This window comes from Amblyraja radiata, chromosome 22 (genome assembly GCF_010909765.2).
Source record: "Amblyraja radiata isolate CabotCenter1 chromosome 22, sAmbRad1.1.pri, whole genome shotgun sequence".
Classification (NCBI taxonomy): Eukaryota; Metazoa; Chordata; class Chondrichthyes; order Rajiformes; family Rajidae; genus Amblyraja; species Amblyraja radiata.
In genome coordinates this window covers 34,751,487-34,773,864 of record NC_045977.1, presented here as the reverse complement: position 1 = coordinate 34,773,864, position 22,378 = coordinate 34,751,487, and the positions used below count along the sequence as shown (strand labels likewise).

Below are 22,378 nucleotides of genomic sequence, written 5' to 3'. Positions count from 1 at the left end.
TTAATGTCCAGCAGAGGAAGAACTATAGAGTGTGGAAAGACACAAAATGCTGGAGTAACTCAGCAGGTCAAGGGAGCATCCCTGAAGGACATGAATAGAAGGCGTTTCGGGTCAGGATCTATCTTCAGTGCGTCTGAGTCTGAAGAAGAATCCCAACCCAAAACATTACCTATCTATGTTCTCCAGGGGTGCTGCCTGACCTGCTGAGTTAACCCAGAATTTTGTGTCTTTGTGCCTTTTAAAAAAAAAATTCAGCATTGCGGTTCCTTGTTTTTTCACTTCTTCTCTCTCACATAGCGCCCTGGGGTGATATCCCTTCCTTTGGCTTTTTTTTAGGGTGTCCCTTAATATCCAGCAGAGGAAGGACTATAGAATGTGGAAGTGCTGGAGTAACTCAGCAGGTTAGGCAGCATCTCTGGAGAACATGGACAGGTGTTTTTTTTTTCCACAGGCCACCACCCATTCCTTCTCTCCAGGGGTACTGCCAGTCCTGCTGAGTTACTCTTAGCATCTTGTGTCTAACTCGTGTGTCTAACTAGATAGATACAAAATGCTGGGGTAACTCAGCGGGACAGGCAGCATCTCGGGAGAGAAGGAATGGGTGACGTTTCGAGTCGAGACTATTCTCCAGACTGAAGTCAGGGCAGAGGGAGACTCAGAGATAAGGAAGGGTAAGGCGTGAAAACGAGACAAAGGGGAAAAGAGACCAAGGAAAATGGAGAATAGATTATTGTTAGCTGAGAGAAGGCAACAACAAAGCAAACAGAAATAAAATGTAATCGGAGGCAGTCAGACTGGTCGGAGAACTGGGAAGGGGGAGGGATAGAGAGAGAGGGATGCAGAGATATCGAAGGGTAAGGTGTGAAAGCGAGACATCAAAGAGGACGTGGATCCAGGAAATGTAGATCATTGTTAACTGGGGGAAGGTGAAAACGAAGCATACAAAGATAATATTTAATCAGGAACTAGGATGGGGGGAGATGTAGAGAGAGGGAAAGCAAAGGTTACTTGTAGAGAAGTCAGTGTCCCTACCGCTTGGTTCTTGGTTTCTTGGTCCTCCAAAATATTCCAAATGGAATTTAAACTGGAGGTGGTGAAGGGAGGGCTTAAGCCAGAAAGGGTTATTGGGAAGAAAGAGCTACTTTAAACTTAGTTGCATCTGGTTGGGTAACTATAGTTGGGTGGAGATTATTCCATGCTTTAATTGTGCGGGGGAAGAACGAATTGCTGTATGCATCTGTCTTTGTAGCTGGGATCACAAATTGGATCGAATGCCCTGGTCTGCTCCTAATTGGTTTGGGTTTGGTGTAGGTCTTGTAGTCTATGTCGAGCTGACCATTTAACATATTGTAAAATTGCTTGGGTGTAAGTTGCTCAAGCGAAATATGAGGTGCTGCTCCTCCAATTTGTGTTTAACTCGTGTGTTAAAATGGAAAAGCCACTCACTTGGCGACGCTGCCTGCCTGCCCTCCCCCTCACTGCCGCCAATGATCTTTGCCGCCTCCGCTGCCGCCGCCTCCAGCCAGCTTGGCCCAGCCCTCGTGACCACACCTAGCCAATCAGACGCCGGCACTACGTCATGCCCACCCAACCTCAGCCAATGAGAGCGCGGCTTGAAAGGAGGTGCGTAGAGAGCGCGAGCTGGAAAACAACACTGCGCTGTCCGTCCGTCGACTGTCAGTGATCGATCGTCGGTTGGAGCCGGCAGTGGAGCCAAGCTGCGGAGGAGACCACCGCGAAATATTTACCTCAGAAAAAGTGTAGTTGCAATAGCGTTAACTCGGGGAGGGAGTTATTAAAGTTTTCCGACGAGGTTTACCTCAGGTTTTCCGCGGCGTTTGGCCCAGGCGGTGTTCGGAGGCCTCGCCGAGCGTCGCCGACTTTCTCTCCCTCCCCCCCCCCACCCGGGGGAGGAGGGGGTAGGGATGGCCGTGAGCTCCCGCCCCACCGACGCCCGACTGACCGTGGGATGAATCACACAGCGGTGTGTTGTCGTCGTATCACGGAGGATGACGGCGGTGCCGAGCCAAGGGAGTCCGGTCAAAACCTACGACTACCTGCTCAAATTCCTGCTGGTGGGCGACAGTGATGTGGGCAAGGGAGAGATCCTGGAGAGTCTGCAGGATGGAGCCAGCGAGTCTCCCTACGCCTACTGTAATGGTAAGGGAAACCTCGACCAGGCACTGCAGCCTGTGGAAATCCGGGTGTAGGAAGTTGAACACGAAACCTTGGCGTTTAAAACCATTGATATTAACTCTTGGGTAACCAAAATGTGTTCTCCTTGAATCTCAAAATAAACCCTTTTACCGATTTTGTTTATTATTAGAACGAGACCAGAGTGTAAACATCATGAATGGATCAAATAATTCAGTTTTACATTTTCAGGACTAGGTATCTGCTGATTTTTTTAAAAAACTTTATAAATCGTGCATTACAGTTGCCTGAATCACTTTAAATCCAGAGAAGAACTGTAACCTTGGCAGAAAACATGTTCTAAAACGGCATTATCAAATAACCCGTAATTATGAAACATTAAAGCTTGATCACTCGAATCTCTTGAGAGCATTTTTTTTTTTCTGCAATAGTCATGGATTTCTTTAAGAACAAATTTTAACTCTGGATCTAGTATAGGGTGGTATTTTTTCCCCCCTATAGAAAGCAGTATATGTATTTTATTTTAAAAAAATAAAAAAATTACTGCTCCTGGTCTCCATATACAGAATCAAGCTTATTGTATTCTGTGTTATGTAATGTGGACTGACAGCTATTTACCTTTCCTCATTTGTTGTCAAAACAGTTGCTGAGATTGCTTTTGCCGTTTAATCATTGGTTTCAGAATCCTGCTTTCGCTTTTTGAAGGTGACTTTCTTGCAATACTTGCTTCATTGTTGGATACCGTGCTGAACACCAGGAAAGTGAAGGCAAATACATTTCATACCTTTTACTGATGATGGATGTCATTGTGCTGATACTTCCAGAGCACTTGGTTGTAGTGGGACAATTATTGTTGTTAAGATAATATTGATAGTTGATGTCATATCTTTGTAATTGCCACAACAATGACAGTCGGATCAGAATTGATCAAAATAAAATGGAAACTGTGGAACAACAAACACGTTTATTTGTTTGGCGGCAGAAGATAGAAATGTTAGCTTTTGTGGAAGGTCACTGATCTGATCTTTTAACTATTTCTCTCAATACACATGCTGCCTGACGAATTGACTATTCCCAGATTTTAATTTAATGTTGTATACTTATCAGGGAAGCAAATAGTTATTTGATGCACTTGCAATCTATTAAGCAGCAGTAAATTTACAAATTTAAAACTGCTGTTAAATGTCTTGTAAATGGACTAAAAGTTCCAGATGGTGATGGACAAGTGCTGGATGTCAAATTGCAAGATCATCTACACATTTTGTCCATTTCTTATTTTGTCTGTTCAGCGGGCACCTTTGATCTTGGGTAAATTGCTGCAAATGAAGATCATGGGTAGTAAAGCTGTTTGTTTACTTTTTGTGGACAGATGCTATTTAATTTATACATAAATCAAATATTTTCAATAGTTTTGACATGTCTAATACAATGAGACTATGAATATTATTTAATGTACTTGCTCTGTGGAGATCATATTTCATCTGTTTGGCATTGAATGTTATTGGTATATTTCTTGTTATACAAACAATTGGTGTCATTTTGTTGTAGGTGGCCCATTGTTATACTCCTCCCTCTTTGAGGACAATACAATGTAAACACATACATATTTTGACAACTACTGTGGTTGTGGAACAGAAAGAATTTAAGAAAATGTGGAGTCTGCCCGGGTGTGCCCTATTTCTTCTGTCATCTCAAACGCGTAGGTTAATTGTTTGCCTCCCAGCAAGGGTAGTAGGAACGTTGCTGAGAGAGGATGTTAATGGGCATACGCGAGAGAATGGATTGCAGGAAAATAAATGGGTGAGTGGGATTTCCCCCGAGAGCCAAGAATAGAGTTGCTCTACCGCTATGCCACCATGCTGCCCTTAGATCCTTTTTTTAATTAAAAAAAAATTGACATGGATCCATTTTCTGTTGCTGATTGTTTTCTGTTGTACATTAGGTAGAAAACGTGTTATCTGGAGCTCACAATCCAGTGCATTGGGAGTGTACACCATCACCATAATCATCTGCCTTTATTTGCTTGCATCCAGCTGAAATTGGTCGCATGTAACCTATTGCCTTCAACATGACTTGGGTGACATTTTAGAACCAGAATGTCATCCAATGTGATCAAATGAGAATAAAAATAATTAATGAAAATAAAATCAATTAATCCCGATATCCTAAAAACTTTTTTCAAAAAAGTCGATTCCATTGTTACAAGTTTTATTTGGGATTATAAGAATCATAGAATAAGTAAAAAACATTTATATAAGTCAAAGATAAATGGAGGGTTGGCTTTGCCAAATTTCTTGTTTTATTTCTGGGCAGTCCATATTAAAAACATGAATTTCTGGCTGGAAGAAATGGATCAACAACCAGATTGGTTAAGGATGGAAAAGGAAGACTGTTTACCTTTTGAAATTGGTCCGATTATATTTGCTCCCACAAAACTGCACAAAAAAAACTATAAGGAAAACCCCTTAATACATAGTGGCATACGAATTTGGAAACAATTTAAAAAAGCTTTACAATTGAATAATATACCACTATGCCTTCCCATTGTAAATAATCCTTTATTCAAGCCATCCTTATTGGATAAAGGTTTCACACAATGGAAACATTATGGAATTAAAAAGATTGGACATCTTTATGGGAAAGGCACTTTTCTTTCATTTCAAGAGTTACAACAGAATCATGGACTGCACTCAAATAACTTCTTCAGATATCTACAAATTAGAGATTATGTTAAATCTAATACACAAGTCTACAGGACTAGGGAACCAGAAATCCTTGACGAATGTTTGAACAAGCATCCTAACACTGAAAAATTAATAGCTTATATTTATAACACCCTCCTAAACAACGAGGTACCACCGATGGAACCATATAGATACACATGGGAAAATGAATTGGGTCATCCTATAACGAAAGATATGTGGGACGAAAGTTTACAACATATTCATCAATGCTCGTTAAATGCCAGACATGCTTTAATACAATTTAAAGTCTTACATAGATTACACTACTCCAAAATAAAACGAAATAGAATCTTCCCACATATCTCTCCTATTTGTGATTAATGTCTACATCTAGAGGCTAATTTAACACATACGTTTGCAAATTGTACAAAAATGAAACATTTCTGGACTGATATTTTTGAAATAATTTCAGGTTATTAATACTAAACTGGATCCAGACTCAAAATTAATAATACTTGGAATATCAGAACAAAGTTTAACACTCACAACAAGCCAAAGAAATGTCATGGACTTAGGACTTTGGTGCCAGACTGCAGTGTCTAAGCAGGTCAGACAGCATTTCTGGAGAAAATGGATAGGTGATGTTTCGAATTGAGACTTTTCTTCAGACTGGAGGGGCGGAAACAAAGCTGGAAAAGAGTGAGGGGTGGGGGGGGGGAAGGGGAGACACGCGGTCTGGTATGTCATAGGTGGTTGGTTACAGGTGAGGGGGAATAAGGCTCTGGACCCAAAAATTATCCATGTCCTACACAGATGCTGCCTGACTAGCTGAGTTACTCCAATACTTTGCCATAAGGGATAGGAGTAGAATTAGGCCATTTGGCCCATAATCTACTCCACCATTCTATCATAGCTTATCTATCTCTCCCTCTTAACCCCATTCTCCTACCTTCTCCCCATAATCTCTGACACCTGTACTAATCAAGAATGGAGAGAAGAGGTATTTCTGGTAAACTCCAGCGAGTACAGGCCCATTGCTGACAAACGCTCATCATAGGTTAACCTCATTCCTGAGATCATTCTTGAAAACCTCCTCTGGACCCTCTCCAGAGCCAGCATATCCTTCCTCAGATATGGTGTTCAAAATTGCTCATAATATTCCAAATGTGGCCTTACCAGCACCTATAGAGCCTCAACAAACATCCCTGTTTTTGTATACAAGCCTTCTTGAAATAAATGCTAGCATTGAGTTTGTTTTCTTTACTACAGATTCTACTTTCAGATTAACATTTTGAGAATCCTGTCCCTGTCTAACTGTTTCGTAAACTTTGGAATTGTCCCTGCCTCAACTACCTCCTCTGGCAGCTCGTTCCACACACCCACCACCCTTTGTGTGAAAAAGTTACCCCCAGTTTCCTATTAAATCTTTTCCCCTTCACCTTAAGCCTATGTCCTCTGGTCCTCGATTCACCTATTCTGGGCAAGAGACTCTGTGCATCTACCTGATCTATTCCTCTCATGATCTTACTCACCTCTATAAGATCGCACATCATCAAGGAATAGGGTCCCAGTTTACTCAAACCTCTGCCTATAGCTCAGATCCTCTAGTCCTGACAACATGTTCATAAATCTTTACATTTCCTTAAATTATCAATTCTAAACTGTTAGAGATTGGTGGGCAAAATATCCATGTACTCTCCATGATGTTTGGGACAAAGGCCCTTCATTTATTTATTTGCCTCTGTACTCCACAATTTGAGATTTGTAATAGAAAAAATCGCACGTGGTTAAAATGCACAGTGTCAGATTTTATTAAAGTGTATTTTGATACATTTTGTTTTTACCATGTAGAAATTACAGCTGTGTTTATACATAGACCCCCATTTCAGGTCACCATAATGTTTGGGACACATGGCTTCACAGGTGTTAATGCCGCCTTAATGCAGGTATAAGAGAACTCTCAGCACATAGTCCTTCCTCCAGTCTTTCCATCACCTTTGGAAACTTTTATTGCGGTTTATCAACATGAGAACCAAAGTTGTGCCAATGATAGTCAAAGAAGCCATTATGAGACTGAGAAACAAGAATAAGACTTGGAGACATCAGCCAAACCTTCAGCTTACTAAAATCAACTGTTTGGAACATCATTAAGAAGAAAGAGCACTGATGAGCTTACTAATCGCAAAGGGACTGGCAGGCCAAGGAAGACCCCCACAGCTGATGTCAGAAGAATTCTCTCTATAACAAAGAAAAATCCCCAAACACCTGTCCGACAAATCAGAAACACTCTTCAGGAGTCGGGTGTGGATTTGTCAATGACCACTGTCCGCAGAAGACTTCATGAACAGAAATACAGAGGCTACACTGCAAGATGCAAACTACTGATTGGCTGCAAAAATAGGATGGCAGGGTTACTTACTGTTTGCAAAGAAGTATTTAAAAGAGCAACCACAGTTCTGGAAAAAGGTCTTGTGGACAGAGGAGAACAGATTACCTTATATCAGAGTGATGGCAAGAGCAAACTATGGAGGAGAGAAGGAACTGCCCAAGATCCAAAGCATACCACCTCATCGGGGAAACAACGATGGTGGGGGTGTTATGGCCTGGATATGTATGGCTGCTGACGGTACTGGCTCACTTATTTTCATTGATGGTACAACTGCATCCTGAAGTCTATAGACTTACCCTATCTGTTCAAGTTCAAACAAATGGCACAAAACTCATTGGGAGACAAAAATGCTGGAGAAACTCAGCGGGTGCAGCAGCATCTATGGAGTGAAGGAAGTAGGCAATGTTTCGGGCCGAAACCCTTCTTCTCCTGAAGAAGGGTTTCGGCCTGAAATGTTGCCTATTTCCTTCGCTCCACAGATGCTGCTGCACCCACTGAGTTTCTCCAGCATTTATATCTACCTTTGATTTTCCAGCATCTGCAGTTCCTTCTCAAACCTCAAAACTCATTGGCCGGCCGTTAATTCTACAGCAAGACAATGATCCCAAACATACTGCTAAAGCAACAAAGGAGTTTTTCAAAGCTAAAAATTGGTAAATTCTTGAGTAGCCAAGTCAATCACCTGATCCGAACCCAATTGAGGATGCCTTTTATATGCTGATGAGAAAACTGAAGGGGACTAGCCCCCAACACAAGCATACTTTTACACTTTATATTTGGTGTCCACCATAACAAACGTTACATGAAATTTAGAAAGTAATTTTATTCTAAAGTATGATAGCTGATTTCTTCACTTTTGCTGTTTTTCAACATACAAACGTACGTTCTTGCTATAAACATGGAGTATGTGACCAAATGTGACATAAAAATGGCCTTTATTAAAATCTGACAATGTGCACTTTAACCACATGTGATTTTTTTTTTTTTCCTATTACAAATCTCAAATTGGGGAGTACAGAGGCAAATAAATACATGATGGGTCTTTGTCCCAAAAATTATAGGGCACTATATAATTTAAGTTCTGTCAATGGCCTTGCCCTATTAAAAAATGTATTCCTGGTATCATCTGTTAGAATGTTAACAGGCAGAGGAGACAAGTACGTTAGAGAACTGTATACAAAAGCCAGTGATACTGTGCATGTATTTGCCCATGAATCTTTTTTTCCTTTTGAGAGTTCAAATTTATACAGTGAATGGCAGGACTTGTATAAAGCATACAGTTTAATCATGGAGTGCAAGTCTGTAGCTCCCTGCCAGGGCATTGAGTACAAAAGTCAGGAAGTCGTGTTGCTTCAGTAAAGAGGTTGGATTGAGCCATATTTGTAGTATTGTATGTAAATATGTTCACCACATTACAGGAAGGATGTGTGAGCTTTGGAGAGAGTGCAAAAGTTCAACAGGATGTTGCGTACCTCTATGAGCAGAGGTTAGACAAACTTGGATTGTTTTCTTTGGAGTACAGGATGCTAAAGAATGACCTAATAAAAGTATAAAATATTATGAAAGACATAGATAGGGTAGATAGTGTCTTTTTCCTGGGGTGGAATGTTCAAATGCTAGAGACAATGGATTGAATATGAGAGGGTAAAAGTTTTAAAGGAGATCCATAATACAAGTTTTCTTGCATGATGGAAGATGCCTAGAATGCTCTGCCATTAAAGTAGTGGAAGTGGGTATGAGAGCAGCATTTAAGAGGCAGTCGGTGAAGAAGATGAGTGGGTTTAGAATGTAGGGATATAGATCCTGTGCTGTGAGACTAGTTTAAATTGGCATGGTGTTTGGCTTGCTCATTCCTCAACCTATCATTTGATTACATTTAATATCTAAAAATCCTAACAAGAAAACATGCATGCCACTTTAGGGTAGGGAATTCTAAAGATTTCCACCATTTTTAAGGTTAGTAGGGAGTAAAATTTTGTTTACACAAAATTCTACGTGAGTGATATTTCAGAAGCTTTTGGATAGGGATATGGAGGGATATAGATCATGTTCAGGCTGAGTTTAACTTGGCATCGAGTTTAACACGGGAACTGGGGGTCAGAGGGCCTGTCCTGTGGGGTGCTGTTGTATGTCTAACCGAGCATCCTGTGACTAGTTCTAGAGTCTTCAGCTGGCATCATACTTATGCACATTGTCAGTCTGTCTCAGAATCTCTCTTAATAAAATCACCTCTTGTTCTGTACCTAAGTGAATTTAGGTTTATCTTAATTCCCTGTCTTTTGATTTTAAAGCAGAATTTAATGGCGCAATTAGATTTAAAGTAAATCTTAATGATTTTCATCGATACAATTGTAAAATATTTTGGGATTAAGTTGCAATTTAGGCTTTTATCCTATGGGTGGAAATATTCTTGTTTAAAAGCAAATTCTGTCCCAGGGAAACAAATTTGCCCCGTGGCAATAAGCTCCTTTTAAAATTTGGACTAACAAAAACTGCAGCCTGCTGCATGTTTTTAAACCTCTAATCATCAGTACTATTTAAGGACATATATGACATAACCACACTTGACATGTGCAGGTGTTTGCTCATTAGTCATCGAGACAACCCTGCTCCTATATCAGAAAAATACTACTTGAAATGGGAAACAGAAATCTATTAACGTAATGTTTCCTTGAATTCATTTATAGTAAATCATTTTTCATTTTTAATCCATAAAATCTGCACTTTAGTGTGTACGATGGCTTGGTGATCTCAATATACCTGCACAACTTCCTGATGGAAAAGGAAAATAAAGATTCGGCTACTTTTTGTGCATAATTATATGGTATGTTATCCAAAATAGTCAAATGCATGTTACATTTAATTTGATACTGAACCATGAGGGAAATACTATGGGAGGTGACCAAAAACTTGGATAGAGATAATTTTTCAATGGAAATTGAACAGGGTTTTTTAAATTATCCAAATTTATAATTTGGTTGTTACTTAACTGTGCCAGTGATTTGTGAGATGATGGGTAAATAGAATTTTGTTTGAGTTGGGGAAAGTCCCAAATAATTTGAATGATCTCGTTTTTGGAGCATAAACGAGGGAGACTCTCTACAGGAATAGTCTGTTGATATAAACAAAGCAGATTTTATCTCAATAGTAGATCAACTGGGGTGTGTGCCGTGATGCTGTGGCGAGGAGGGAATAGAAATAGGCAATGACAGTGAGATTTTATACAAGGTATCTTCTAGCCATTTGGCATCAAAGTTGTGAGGAGTTATTTGTTTCCAATTGTGAATGACAGGACACTTTTAATCGTATTCTGCCCAATAACAAACGTTGGAGCAACCACAGAGTCAGTGAAGTAATGCTGGATATCATATCATATATGGGTAAAGACTGATTGTTTATGCAAGATGAGAAAATGGATGGATCAAACAATACATTCTTTTGTAATGGAGGGATAATACATCAGATGAAAATGTGTGGAGATCAGAGCTATTGCAGGTAGTTTTCTGGCTGGATGTAAATTTAACAAGGATGGTGTGGTTAGTCATGTCAAGGTTTTGAGGAAGATATCACAAATTTTTGTCTTTGTCATATCCATACTGTTTTTATCAAATCACAATGACTTCATTATGGCAGGACAGTTAGAAATAGGAGTTTTCAGAAAGGTATTTTGATTCGGAGGGAAAACACTTTTCAAGGACCTAGGAGGAAGAAAAAATGATTTTGCAGCTGGAGTGGAAATTTGTAAGGGAGAAGGGTCATGGATAGTATTCAAAGAAGGATGTTAATAATAGATGCGACAGATGTATAGAATCCAATGAGAAAGCAAATCATTGATGTGCAAACTGTAAAGGATGTTAGGTAGTCAGCAATTTTGTGGGAAATATGGTTGAGATAGTGTAGTTAAGCTGTGAAAAGGCAAAGGAGGTGTTGGAATTGGCAATTGATGCAACGGGCTCTTAACAATGTAGTCATGATGTTGGCTGACCAGATCAGCACCATTGATGAAATTCCGCTGGAAACCTTTGACTGACAAGGAAATCTATGCCCCTTTGCCATCTGTCAACATTTTTTTTTTTTTTTTTAAAGTCAACCCTTCTAAATATGTACTAAACTGGTGCATGATCAGAGAGCAAATTCTCTCGCACTTGTGCAGTGGAATCTTAGCAAGTTCCTGGGTCCACTGCCAGATTGTGCAGTATAGAACCAGAAAATTCCCAGTAAATGTGGCAGTATGAAAAGTTGCATGCAGAACTTCAGCAGTAACCCAAGATCATTGTCATTCAGTTTAAGAAAGAACTGCAGATGCTGGAAAAATCGAAGGTAGACAAAAATGCTGGAGGAACTCAGCGAGTGATCATTGTCATTCAGTTTCTATTTTGTGACTTTAATGTATACTGATGTGCATTGATAAAATAAATCATCTTGCCAAACCATGGATATTTTGAGTGAAATGTGTTCTGATTTCTGCTGCATTCGGTGTGCAGCAGCTTATTTTGATCAGCTTAGTGAACAGCGGAGGTAACTTTCTTTGTACAGGTGCACAACCTTTTATCCGGAGTTCCGGAAACCGAAAAGCTCCGAAAACCGGACATTTTTTCCAGGATGTCCTCTGCACACCAAAGCTCGCGTTTGGCGCCAAACTTGACCCGAAACGACCCACGGTCAACCCAGGTCTGTACTATTGTAGCGGCTGCCTCCTCCCCGGAGACCGGGGAGACACTTAAACATCTGTAAATCATTGCTTAAATGTTAGTTTGGAGGGCTTTTATGTGAAGGGGGAAGGGGGAAACTTTAATTCTTAGTCCCCTACCTGGTCGGAGAGGCGGGGAGCGGGCAATGCCTTACCGGGTCGCCGTGAAGTAAGCTCCGGAACGCTGTGGCCGCCGACTCCCAACATCGCGGAGCTGGGGCTGCGGGCGGCGCCGGTTGTAGCTCCGACCCCGGCAACTCTACCCCTGGCTGCGCGGCGCTCCAAACCCAGCGCGGCCCCCGGCCGGACGCCCGCAGCCCCAGCTCCGCGATGTGTGTCGGCGGCCACAGTGCTCTGGAGCTTACCGCACGGCGACCCGGTAAGGCATTGCCCGCTCCCCGCTGGTATCCCAGCGCTGCGACGCCGCTGACTCCCAACATCGCGGAGCTGGGGCTGCGGGCGTCCGGCCGCGCAGCCAGGGATGGAGGTGCCGGGGTCGGAGCTCCAACCGGCGACGCCCGCAGCCCCCAGCTCCGCGATGTTGGGAGTCGGCGGCCACAGCGCTCCGGAGCTTACTGCACGGCGACCCGGTAAGGCATTGCCCGCTCCCCGCCTCTCCGACCAGGTAGGGGACTAAGAATTAAAGTTTCCCCCTTCACCCCCCCCCCCCACATAAAATCCCTCCAAACTAACTGACTAACATTTAAGCAATGATTTATAATGATTCCCCGGTCTCCGGGGAGGAGGCAGCCGCTCCAGACTTTTCAAGCCGCCCGCGCTACCTACCTAATCTACGCTAAAAATCTTCCATTCGGAAATCCGAAAAATTCCCGAAATCCGAGAAGTGTCTGGTCCCAAGGCTTTCGGATAAAAGGTTGTGCACCTGTATTGTACTACTGTGATAAGCATTTAATTACATGTCTGTCCTGATCTGAGGTTTTCTTTTGTGTTTATGTTGCTAATTCTCTACATCGTGGATATGGCCTGTGAGATAATTTCCCCCAATTTAATGTGATTCAAATATAATTATTAATCTATATATAGTCTCTGTAATATTGTGTTAGCATTTGAAAGGAACAATTCCTTATTTGTTCATATCAAAAAATTGTGTTTCTGAGCTAGTTTATTTTTAAAGATGTAAACGTCAAAAAGAGATTTGGCACCTATTATACTTTTTTAAAGAGTGCTCTATATAAAAATTGGCTTTCTGGTCATTATCATGGCAATTAAATGTTGAAAATAGCTATTGACAAAATAGCTTTCACTATCGGATTCCACAGATTCTGTGGTTATTACATTAACTGTAAAATCACAGGTTGTTTTATTAGAAACGATTATTTGAAGGTAAAATAATAGATTTGTATAACTTGTATAATCAAAACAGTTTTTAATTCTAATTAAAAATTAAAGTTCAAATGGATAAACTTAAAATAACTGACTTTTGATTGCAAATCTACGATGCTTCTCTTGAGACCATGGAACCCAATATTTGCCTTGGGGAATGACGCTTAATGGGTTTGGCTCAAAAGGAGAATTTTTTATAACGGCTTCAAAAGGTTTTACAAAACTGATCATCTAGATTAAAGAAATGTTGCAATGTCTCATCTGGCAGATGGAATGAAGCCTTTCAGCATTTTAGGATCTAATCACCTCTTGAAATATGAGCTTCAAATAATTAAGAGTGGATATTATAATCCTATTTGAGTGGACACACTTAATGGGCACATCTGATCCATGTCAAAATTGTTTGAGAATTTCCTGTTTTCTATGTACTTTCCATCACTCTTATTTCTCCTGTGGGCTTTATTTCAATTTTTGTACTTTGAGGTTAATGAATATTTGAATTGAGAGTTCCAGAAATTCTAAATGGTAGTGTATTTGAGCACGTAAATGTAATGATGTTCATGTTCAGAATGTGAATGTCTTGAAAATAATGGTAATTTTAATAGAAAGTAAAATACTACAGAGAAATTCCCAAAGAGGAAAGTGTATATAAATGAATGCTTTAATTTTCCAAATTACTAAAAACTGTTATTATGCAGGCCTTCTGCATGTAATGAACCAGTTCCACTTTTAAAGATGTCCATAAGTCAGTAAGTACACAAAAATCACTCGTAGTAACAAACCTGCCAGATGCTGTAATGAATAGCATCAAAAGCACATAAGACTGATGAAGAAGAATTACAAAATAGTTCACTGGGATGTTACCAGGACTTGTGGGGTTGAGTTACATGGAGAGGCTGGATAGCTGAGACTTTTTTCGTTAGAGCGTAGGAGTCTGAGGGAATAACCTTTTTGAAGTATACAAAATCGTGAGGGTCACGAATAAAGTGAATGCTCGGTCTTTTTCCCAGGGTAGAGGGTTATAAAATTAAAGGGCTTAGGCTTAAGATGAGAGGGGTGATATTTCAGAGAGGCCTTGGGCCATTCGGAGATTAGTCTGTATCTAGAACGAACTGCCAGAGGAAGCTATAAAAATGGGCTTTCAAAATACATCTGGGTAGATACAGATAGAGTGTTTAGAGGGCTCTAGGCCAAATGTGGGCAAATTGGACTAACACAGAACACCAATTTGGTCAGTATGGCCGAATTGGACCAAAGGGACTGTTTACATGCTATATAGCCCTATAAATTAGTGGAAAGAGAAAGGAAAGTAGTATGTATGTACGTTCAATTTTTGAAATTATTAATATTATGGCACTTCATTTGTATGTGCGTGTCTCTAAGTTGCCAGTTTGTCCATTCCCTGGACAAAAGCCAGGGATGAAAAGACAAAGTATGAGACAGAGATTGAAGAGTTGCAAATTATGAATGTAGAGGAAGGCTTGTAGGTACTGTGGGGTGGGGTGGGGGGGGGGGGGGGAGCAGGTGGAGCACATGGGGTCCCCTCACCCACCCTCCCTGTCTTCACCACCACCACCCCACCCCCTCCGTGCCTAAGTTGTACTTGCACCTATTTCTGACCCTCACTTTCTTCTCCCCCTCCCCTTTCGCCTACCTCTAGCTTCACAATTCACAGCTCTTCCATCGTCTCACACACAATATTTTCGTATCTGTCCTTTGTTTAACCACCTGTCTATCAAACCCCCTTTCACCTGTATCTCACTATTACCTGCCAGGCTTTGTCCAGCCCCTGCTTTCTATACGCACACGTCACTGATTCATGTTCTCCAGAGATGTTGTCTGACCTGCTGAATTACTCGAGCACTCTGTCTTTTTCTATCTAATTTACACTACTTAACATTTGGCAACAGTTCTGATGAAGGGTCTCTGATACCAAACAGTATTCCAAATATGGTCCTTTCAAGGCTCTCTATAATTGATGTAAGATAGTCAGAGCATCCTTCAAGGGGGTGAATCCATGCAAAGTGTCCGTCCCTGACAGTATACCTGGCAGAGAGGCAAAGACCTGTGCAGGCAAAACAAATTGGAGTATGCATGCAAAAACTAATAAACTTCCACAGATGCATTGTAGAAAGTATACTTATTGGTTGCAATAATAATAATAACAATACATTTTATTTGTGGGCGCCTTTCAAAAGTCTCAAGGACACCTTACAGAATTTAACAAGAGTAAAAAAACATATAATCGGAGTAAAATAAATAATAAAGACATCACCAATACACAAATTAAAGACAGAATTCGATCCAAAGACAAAAAAAATCAAAAACACAATGTGAAGAGAGAGCAGCGGCAGCTAAACCGCGCCAGCGTACACTCTCCCTTCCGACAGCCATCTTGGACACAAACTAAAATTATCACTTACACACATAGCAGTTCCAACATACAGGAACACAAAAGGTAGCAGAGAGTGGTGGACTTAGCCCTGCCATCAGTGGTACAGCCCACCCCACTATCGAAAGCATCTACATGAGGTGCTGCCCCACGAAGGCAGCATCTATCATCAAAGATCCCCACCATTTAGTTCTTGCCCTTTTCTTGTTGCTACCATTGGGTAATAGTGTTACTTTTTTACGAACTTCACCCATTTCCAGCTATATTAGTCAAAGGAATATCCAATTACCCCTCGTAAATATATCAAGGACTTAACAAAAATCAAATAGTTTAAAGGATCTAATTGAATTGCCTCATGGAAGATTTTGTTTTATCAGTGACCTTGCAAAGCCAGTGCTCTTTTAACTCCATTTTTGCTTCTTTTTTTAAAAAAATAATTCGCTATGGGTTTAATAGTAGTTTGGTTTGTGTACATACAGACAATTCTCTTTGAAGTAGTTTGGTTGTGAAGCAGATATTCAAAGTACAAAAGCAAATCCTTTTTTTCTGCTTAACTAGCAATACAGGCAATGCATCAAATGGATTTGTGCCACTTTTCCCAGTTAATTTTTGATTCCAGTCTTTGGAAGTCTACCAGATCTAATCACGGCAATGAGACTTTTGTTGTATCGTATAACCTTACATAGCAGTGTGTATCTGCCATACGTTTTCAGGAAAAGTTTGAAAATGAGTTTTGTTTATTGTAATACCCGAGAACAAGTGAGGTTGGGAGCAGCCCCAAGGATTATTTGATCCAGTTATTAATGTGTGAAACACGTATTGCATCGGATCAAGAGGCTCAGTTAATAATGCTAGTTATCTTGGTACTCATGTTGCTCATACGGTCCTTTTTCATTTTGGCACTCAGTTGCAATTGCAGTGATAGTCTCAGATGGCGTTGAAAAATAAGACATTAATTTATTATAAAACAGCCAATGAAGACTTTTTTGCATTACATCTACAAACGAAGATTGTAATTTATTGTGAATTTGTGACTTGTTTTATCAGAAAATAAATGAAACCTAAAAATAAAATGCAGATGCTGGAAGTTTGGGAAGGAAAACGAATTGCTGGAAATGCTAACGGGTTAAACAGCATGGAAAAGGAAATGGTTTTAACATTTAAGGGCAGGAAAAAACGAGTAGAATTTAACTTTCAGAGAATGAGGAAAGGCTAAAGGAGGATATCGCTCTGGCCAATGTAAGTTGCCATGGAGATGAGGTGTGTCACCCCCCCTCGCGGCCTACAATGTGGAGTGGTGCGTCCTTTCCTGGAGACCGGCCCGGAGCTTCAAGCCGTGAGTGCGGCACAGACTTACCATCGCGGAGCCTGGAATCTTTTACCGAGGATCGCCAATGTTGGGGCCGCGGGGCCTGTGGAATTTAACACCGTGAAGCAGCCGACTCGGGCGCTCCATGCGGCGGAATGTTCCGATCTGTCCCGACGCTGGAATTTCGATCATCCTGACGAGAGGGCTTGAACAGCGGACCGTTCAAAGGCCCCGAACATGGGTGAACAGAGGAGGAAGGTGACTGAACTTTGTAGCCTTCCATCACAGCGAAGAATGTTGATTCCACTGTGGTGGATGTTTATTTTGTGTGCTGTGTGTATTTTTGCTTTTTAATTAGTATGGCTGTATGGTAACTCAAATTTCACGGTACCTTAAATGTGTACATGTGACAATTAAATTGAATCTTGAATAACTGGGTGTTTCGCCACATCCTTTCAGCATTTTCTTTTTTTACTGGACAGGTTTTTTTCTGGAATACTGCATGGTCTATTCAATAATCATTGCCACATTACCTTTCTGAAGTCAATGCTTCCCATGTGGCTGGAAAAATGATTAAAGCCTTTTGATATGGGAATTTATGATTAAACATGGACTTTCTGAAACTGATAGAAAATTGTGACTCTTTCAATATTTGTAATAAGTTGTCACTGAGACAGTGAAGTGGTTAGCTGAAGTGCAGAATGGCAAGGACCTTTATGGTGCTTTGAAAAAGGTAGATCTGGATGGTTTTGAAAAAGGAATTGTGCGTGACTAATTCAGATCTTTGAGGCAGTAAAATATTTTGAGAGATTAAAGAAGAATGGATATTTGAAAAGGATGTCAATGAGAAAACTGGATGCTGGACAGATTTGAGCCGAAAAAAATAGTACAGTGGGAGTGTATGTAAGGAAATGGAACCATTATGTCAGCTAGCTTGAATGATGGGAAATTGAATGATTAGAAACTGGAAGGGATTTTGGCAGCAGTAAAGCATTTGCATTTAATTGAGGGATAATATTGAGGACAAACTGGTGGAGTTGGATTGAGAGGTTGAGTGTGTAGAAGGTACGATCTCTGGAAGAAAAGGATTTGACATTTCTTCCATTTTCCGTGTTTTCAGTACTAGTTTATGTTAATCAATGCCTCGTCAACTGGCTGTGGTTTGACAAAAGATCGATTTGGAGTGGTGAGCCCATTTGCAAATGAACCTGATTAGTTTAGATAATGAACAGTTGAGTGGGAACCAGTAGGAGTTGGTGTAATGTGTGTACAGATAGGAATTAATAAAATAAAAAATATTGAAACCCAGACCAAAGGCATTCCAGTTACTAAGTTGGAGATGACCAATAGAAAAATCATTGGAATTAAATTTAAAGAAATGTATTATGGCTGCATAATTTGCAATAAAAGCAAACATACTAGGTCAATATCTCACATTTTGGCTTGTGAAACAAGCTGAATTTTGAAGATAAGATTGCATTTAATTTTGAAATGGCCCTACTAAGATTATCTTTTTATGAGCACTTCTGTATAGACACATCAGATGTGGACATTAGGCCATAGTTAAATAAATCGCAAAAAAAAATAAATCAGTTCTGTTTTAAAGTAATTTTTGCAAGCCGTGGATGTAATTCTAGATTGATAGACTGTCACCATAAATTTTAAAAGAAGTGCCTGCAATTTGCTAGTACCTTTGCAGAGTGTTATGAGCCGATCTTGTTATAGAAAGGAATTATGTTACCTTTTGCCGGATTCCAGATGTTTCTGTGAATGCACAAGAGCAGAATTAAAATATCCCGACGGTAATTAGTAATTGTTTTGAATTTGTTAACACACAACTCTTGGCTTCCAGGAAACAGGACATCCTGTCACAAGCTGCTTCAACCTGACCAGTTACTTTGCATGATGAACATTTGAAGGTTATGGTCTCCTTCATTTGTTGTCAATAAAATTTGAGCTTTCTCTGTAATGGAGCATTCTGTCGTTACCAAATCAATGACAATCTGTCCCTGGGCGACATTGCATCTTGCGGCATAGCTCCAGGCACAGGCCTATACTTTGTGGCAGACTGCAGAGGAGTTATCTCAGTGTAGAGAGCTTGCTGCATTTGCTGATATACTTTGACAGTTAGTGATCACTCCCATCTCAACCCAGGCTCCCTGACTAACACAGCAGTCAATGTTATGGCATCCACAAACATTTAATAATACTTGGAATTGTATTTTTTTTTTAAACACTCATCACCTTTATTATAACATAAATGCATACTAAAAACTAGTTTTTCCTCAACATTCTCTGACTTAAAATGTTGTCTGTCCATTCCCTCCACAGATGCCTTGTGACCTGCTGAATTTCTTCAGCACTTTGTGTTTTGCTCAAATTCAGCATCTGCAGTTTTATGTGTCTTCCTAGGGATTGAATAAGTCTTCAGTACTGTATCATATGGTGGCGCAACAGTAGAGTTGCTGCCTTTCAGTGCTTGCAGCGCCGTAGACCCGGGTTCGATGCCGACTACGGGTGCTGTCTGTACGGAGTTTGTACATTCTCCCCGTGAACTGTGCTGGTTTTCTCTGAGATCTTGGGTTTCCTGCCACACTCCAAAGACGTACAGGTTTGTAGGTTAATTGGCTTGGTATAAGTGTAAATTGCCCCTAATTTGTGTAGGATAGTGTCAATGTGCGGGGATCACTGGACGTTGCGGATTCGGTGGGCCGAAGGGCCTGTTTCCGCCCTGTATCTCTAAACTAAACTAAAAATAATATATTCAAAGAAAAGTACTATGAAGGGTGTTGGGCAAATCCTGGTTTTACTATTCTGTATGTCTTGCTTTATCCAAGGATATGAAGCCATTACCTTAATAGATTGTCTATTGTTTGTAGAAGAAGATACTTCTCTTGAGTAAGCTTATTTGTCTCCACATGAACTGCCGTTATTGACCTTACTTGTGTAAACAAATGGATTCACATGATAGCACATGGCAAATCTCAGGCAAGCAAATTTAGGAAGTTTTCACAGCAATTGTTCCGCTGAACCCCTCTGCTCAGTCCGCCTAGGCCTACGCGATCTCCTGGTTACCCGCCCCCCCCCCCCCCCTCCCTTTTCCCATACTAACCTTTTTATCCTGGGCCTCATCCACTATCAGGGTGGGGCCCAATGCAAATTGGAGGAATATTTTGCTTGGGCAGCTTACAACCCAGCGGTATGAATATTAACGGTGATACAACGGTGATTGGCCTCATCAGCAACAACGATGAGTCGGCCTACAGGGAGGAGGTCCAGCACTTAGCAGCATGATGCGCTGACAACAACCTGGCCCTTAACTCCAAGAAGACCAAGGAGCTCATTGTAGACTTCAGGAAGTCCAGAGGCGGCACGCACACCCCCATCCACATTAACGGGACGGAGGTGGAACGTGTTTCTAGCTTCAGGTTCCTGGGAGTCAACATCTCCGACGACCTCTCTTGGACCCACAATACCTCAACTCTGATCAAGAAGGCTCACCAGCGTCTCTTCTTCCTGAGGAGACTGAAGAAGGTCCATCTGTCTCCTCAGAACCTGGTGAACTTCTACCGCTGCACCATTGAGAGCATCCTTATCAACTGCATCACAGTATGGTATGGCAACTGCTCTGTCTCCGACCGGAAGGCATTGCAGAGGGTGGTGAAAATTGCCCAACGCATCACCGGTTCCTCGCTCCCCTCCATTAAGTCTGTCCAAAGCAAGCGTTGTCTGCGGAGGGCGCTCAGCATCGCCAAGGACTGCTCACCCCAACCATGGACTGTTTACCCTCCTACCATCCATGAGGCGCTACAGGTCTCTCCGTTGCCGAACCAGCAGGTCGAGGAACAGCTTCTTCCCGGCGGCTGTCACTCTACTCAACAACGTACCTCGGTGACTGCCAATCACCTCCCCCGCCGGACACTTATTATTATTTATTCAAATCATTTGCTATGTCGCTCTTCCAGGGAGATGCTAAATGCATTTCGTTGTCTCTGTACTGTACACTGACAATGACAATTAAATTGAATCTGAATCTAAATCTTTAACTTCAAGGAACGCTTGCTTTCCCTCTCCATCTCTCCCCAACCCTAGTTCTCTGACTAGTTTCACCATCCTTCTGATTAAGTTTACTGATTGTATGCCACCTTGACACCTTCACCTCAGCTAACAATGTACCATTCCACAATTCCTTAGCATCTGCTTTGATCTGTTGTTTTCACACCGTACCCTTCCATATCTCCAGATTCCCTCTCCCCTGACTCTCAGCCTGAAGAAGGGTTTCAACCTGAAACGTCATCCGTCCTTCTCTCCAGAGATGCTGCCTGTCCTGCTGAGTTACTCCAGCATTTTGTGCCTATCTTAGGAAGTTTTTATATGGTGGGGTATTTTGTGTGAAAGGAGAGGTGGGGAAAAAGTGAATTTCAATTTAGTGTACATACTTGATCTCACAACATGGTGATTTCTATATGGGAGAACACATGCAAGTTGTATGACTACATTACAGAACAGTTTGTTCAGTTTACAAGAACAGCCTTGAACTGGCAATTGCTTGTCACTTTAATTCCCCACCCCAGTTCCGCCCTGACCTTTCTTTTAGTGTCTTGCACTGCTCCAACTAAGTTATTTCATTACTACCCCCAGGACTTTACATTGAAATCAACAATTTCAGAGAACCAGTCTTTCCAGATTGTATTAGAACTGGCTGATTCTGATGAAAGATGATCAATTTGAAACATTAATTCTAATTTCTCTTTCCACCTGCCTGACTGAGTATTTTCAGCTTTGTTTATTGAGACTTCAAACAGTATTTTGAAATGCATGGAGATTTGTATCTTGCATTTCCAGCATTGATTGTTTGCTTTTCCACCCCTGCATTCATTGCCTCTTTTTCTGGGCCACAAAATATAGAGTTTGTACAAAGTGGACAGGTCGAATTACCTCCTCCTGAGCTGTAACCTTTCATTGCTTTATTCCAGCTTAATCTTAATGTTACTGTTTTGGTTTAGAATCATAGTCATACTGCACAATCGGGCCCTTCGGATCACCAAATCAGTGCTGACCATCAACTACCCAATTACACGAATCCTATGTTAAGCTCGCTGGTTTTATTCTCCACACATTTTTATCAACTCCTGAAGCTTCAGATTTGTGTGGAGAAGAAGAGTTTTGATCTCACAAAAATGCTGGGGAAACTCAGCGGGTGCAGCAGCAACTATGGTGCGAAGGAAATGGGCAATGTTGCCTGTTTCCTTCGCTCCATAGATGCTGCTGCACCCGCTGAGGTTCTCCAGCATTTTTGTGTACCTTCGATTTTCCAGCATCTGCAGTTCCTTCTTAAACAAAGAGTTTTGATCTCATTCTCTTTACCTATTTAGATCTTACAATACTGAGTCGAAGGGACTTTTTCTCTGCTGTA

At 41.1% G+C, this 22,378-nt stretch overlaps 1 protein-coding gene across 1 annotated transcript in view; it reads left to right on the top strand.

Annotated features, from left to right (window-relative positions):
• The first annotated feature begins 1,619 nt into the window (after positions 1-1,619).
• The window catches only part of LOC116985899 (ras-related protein Rab-40C), a 40,227-nt gene continuing 19,468 nt past the window's right edge, over positions 1,620-22,378 (top strand). The window contains exon 1 of the mRNA XM_033041015.1: positions 1,620-2,160. Coding sequence (XP_032896906.1) covers positions 2,010-2,160 — 151 coding nt within the window. The 5' untranslated portion in view covers positions 1,620-2,009. The remainder of the gene's footprint in view (positions 2,161-22,378) is intronic.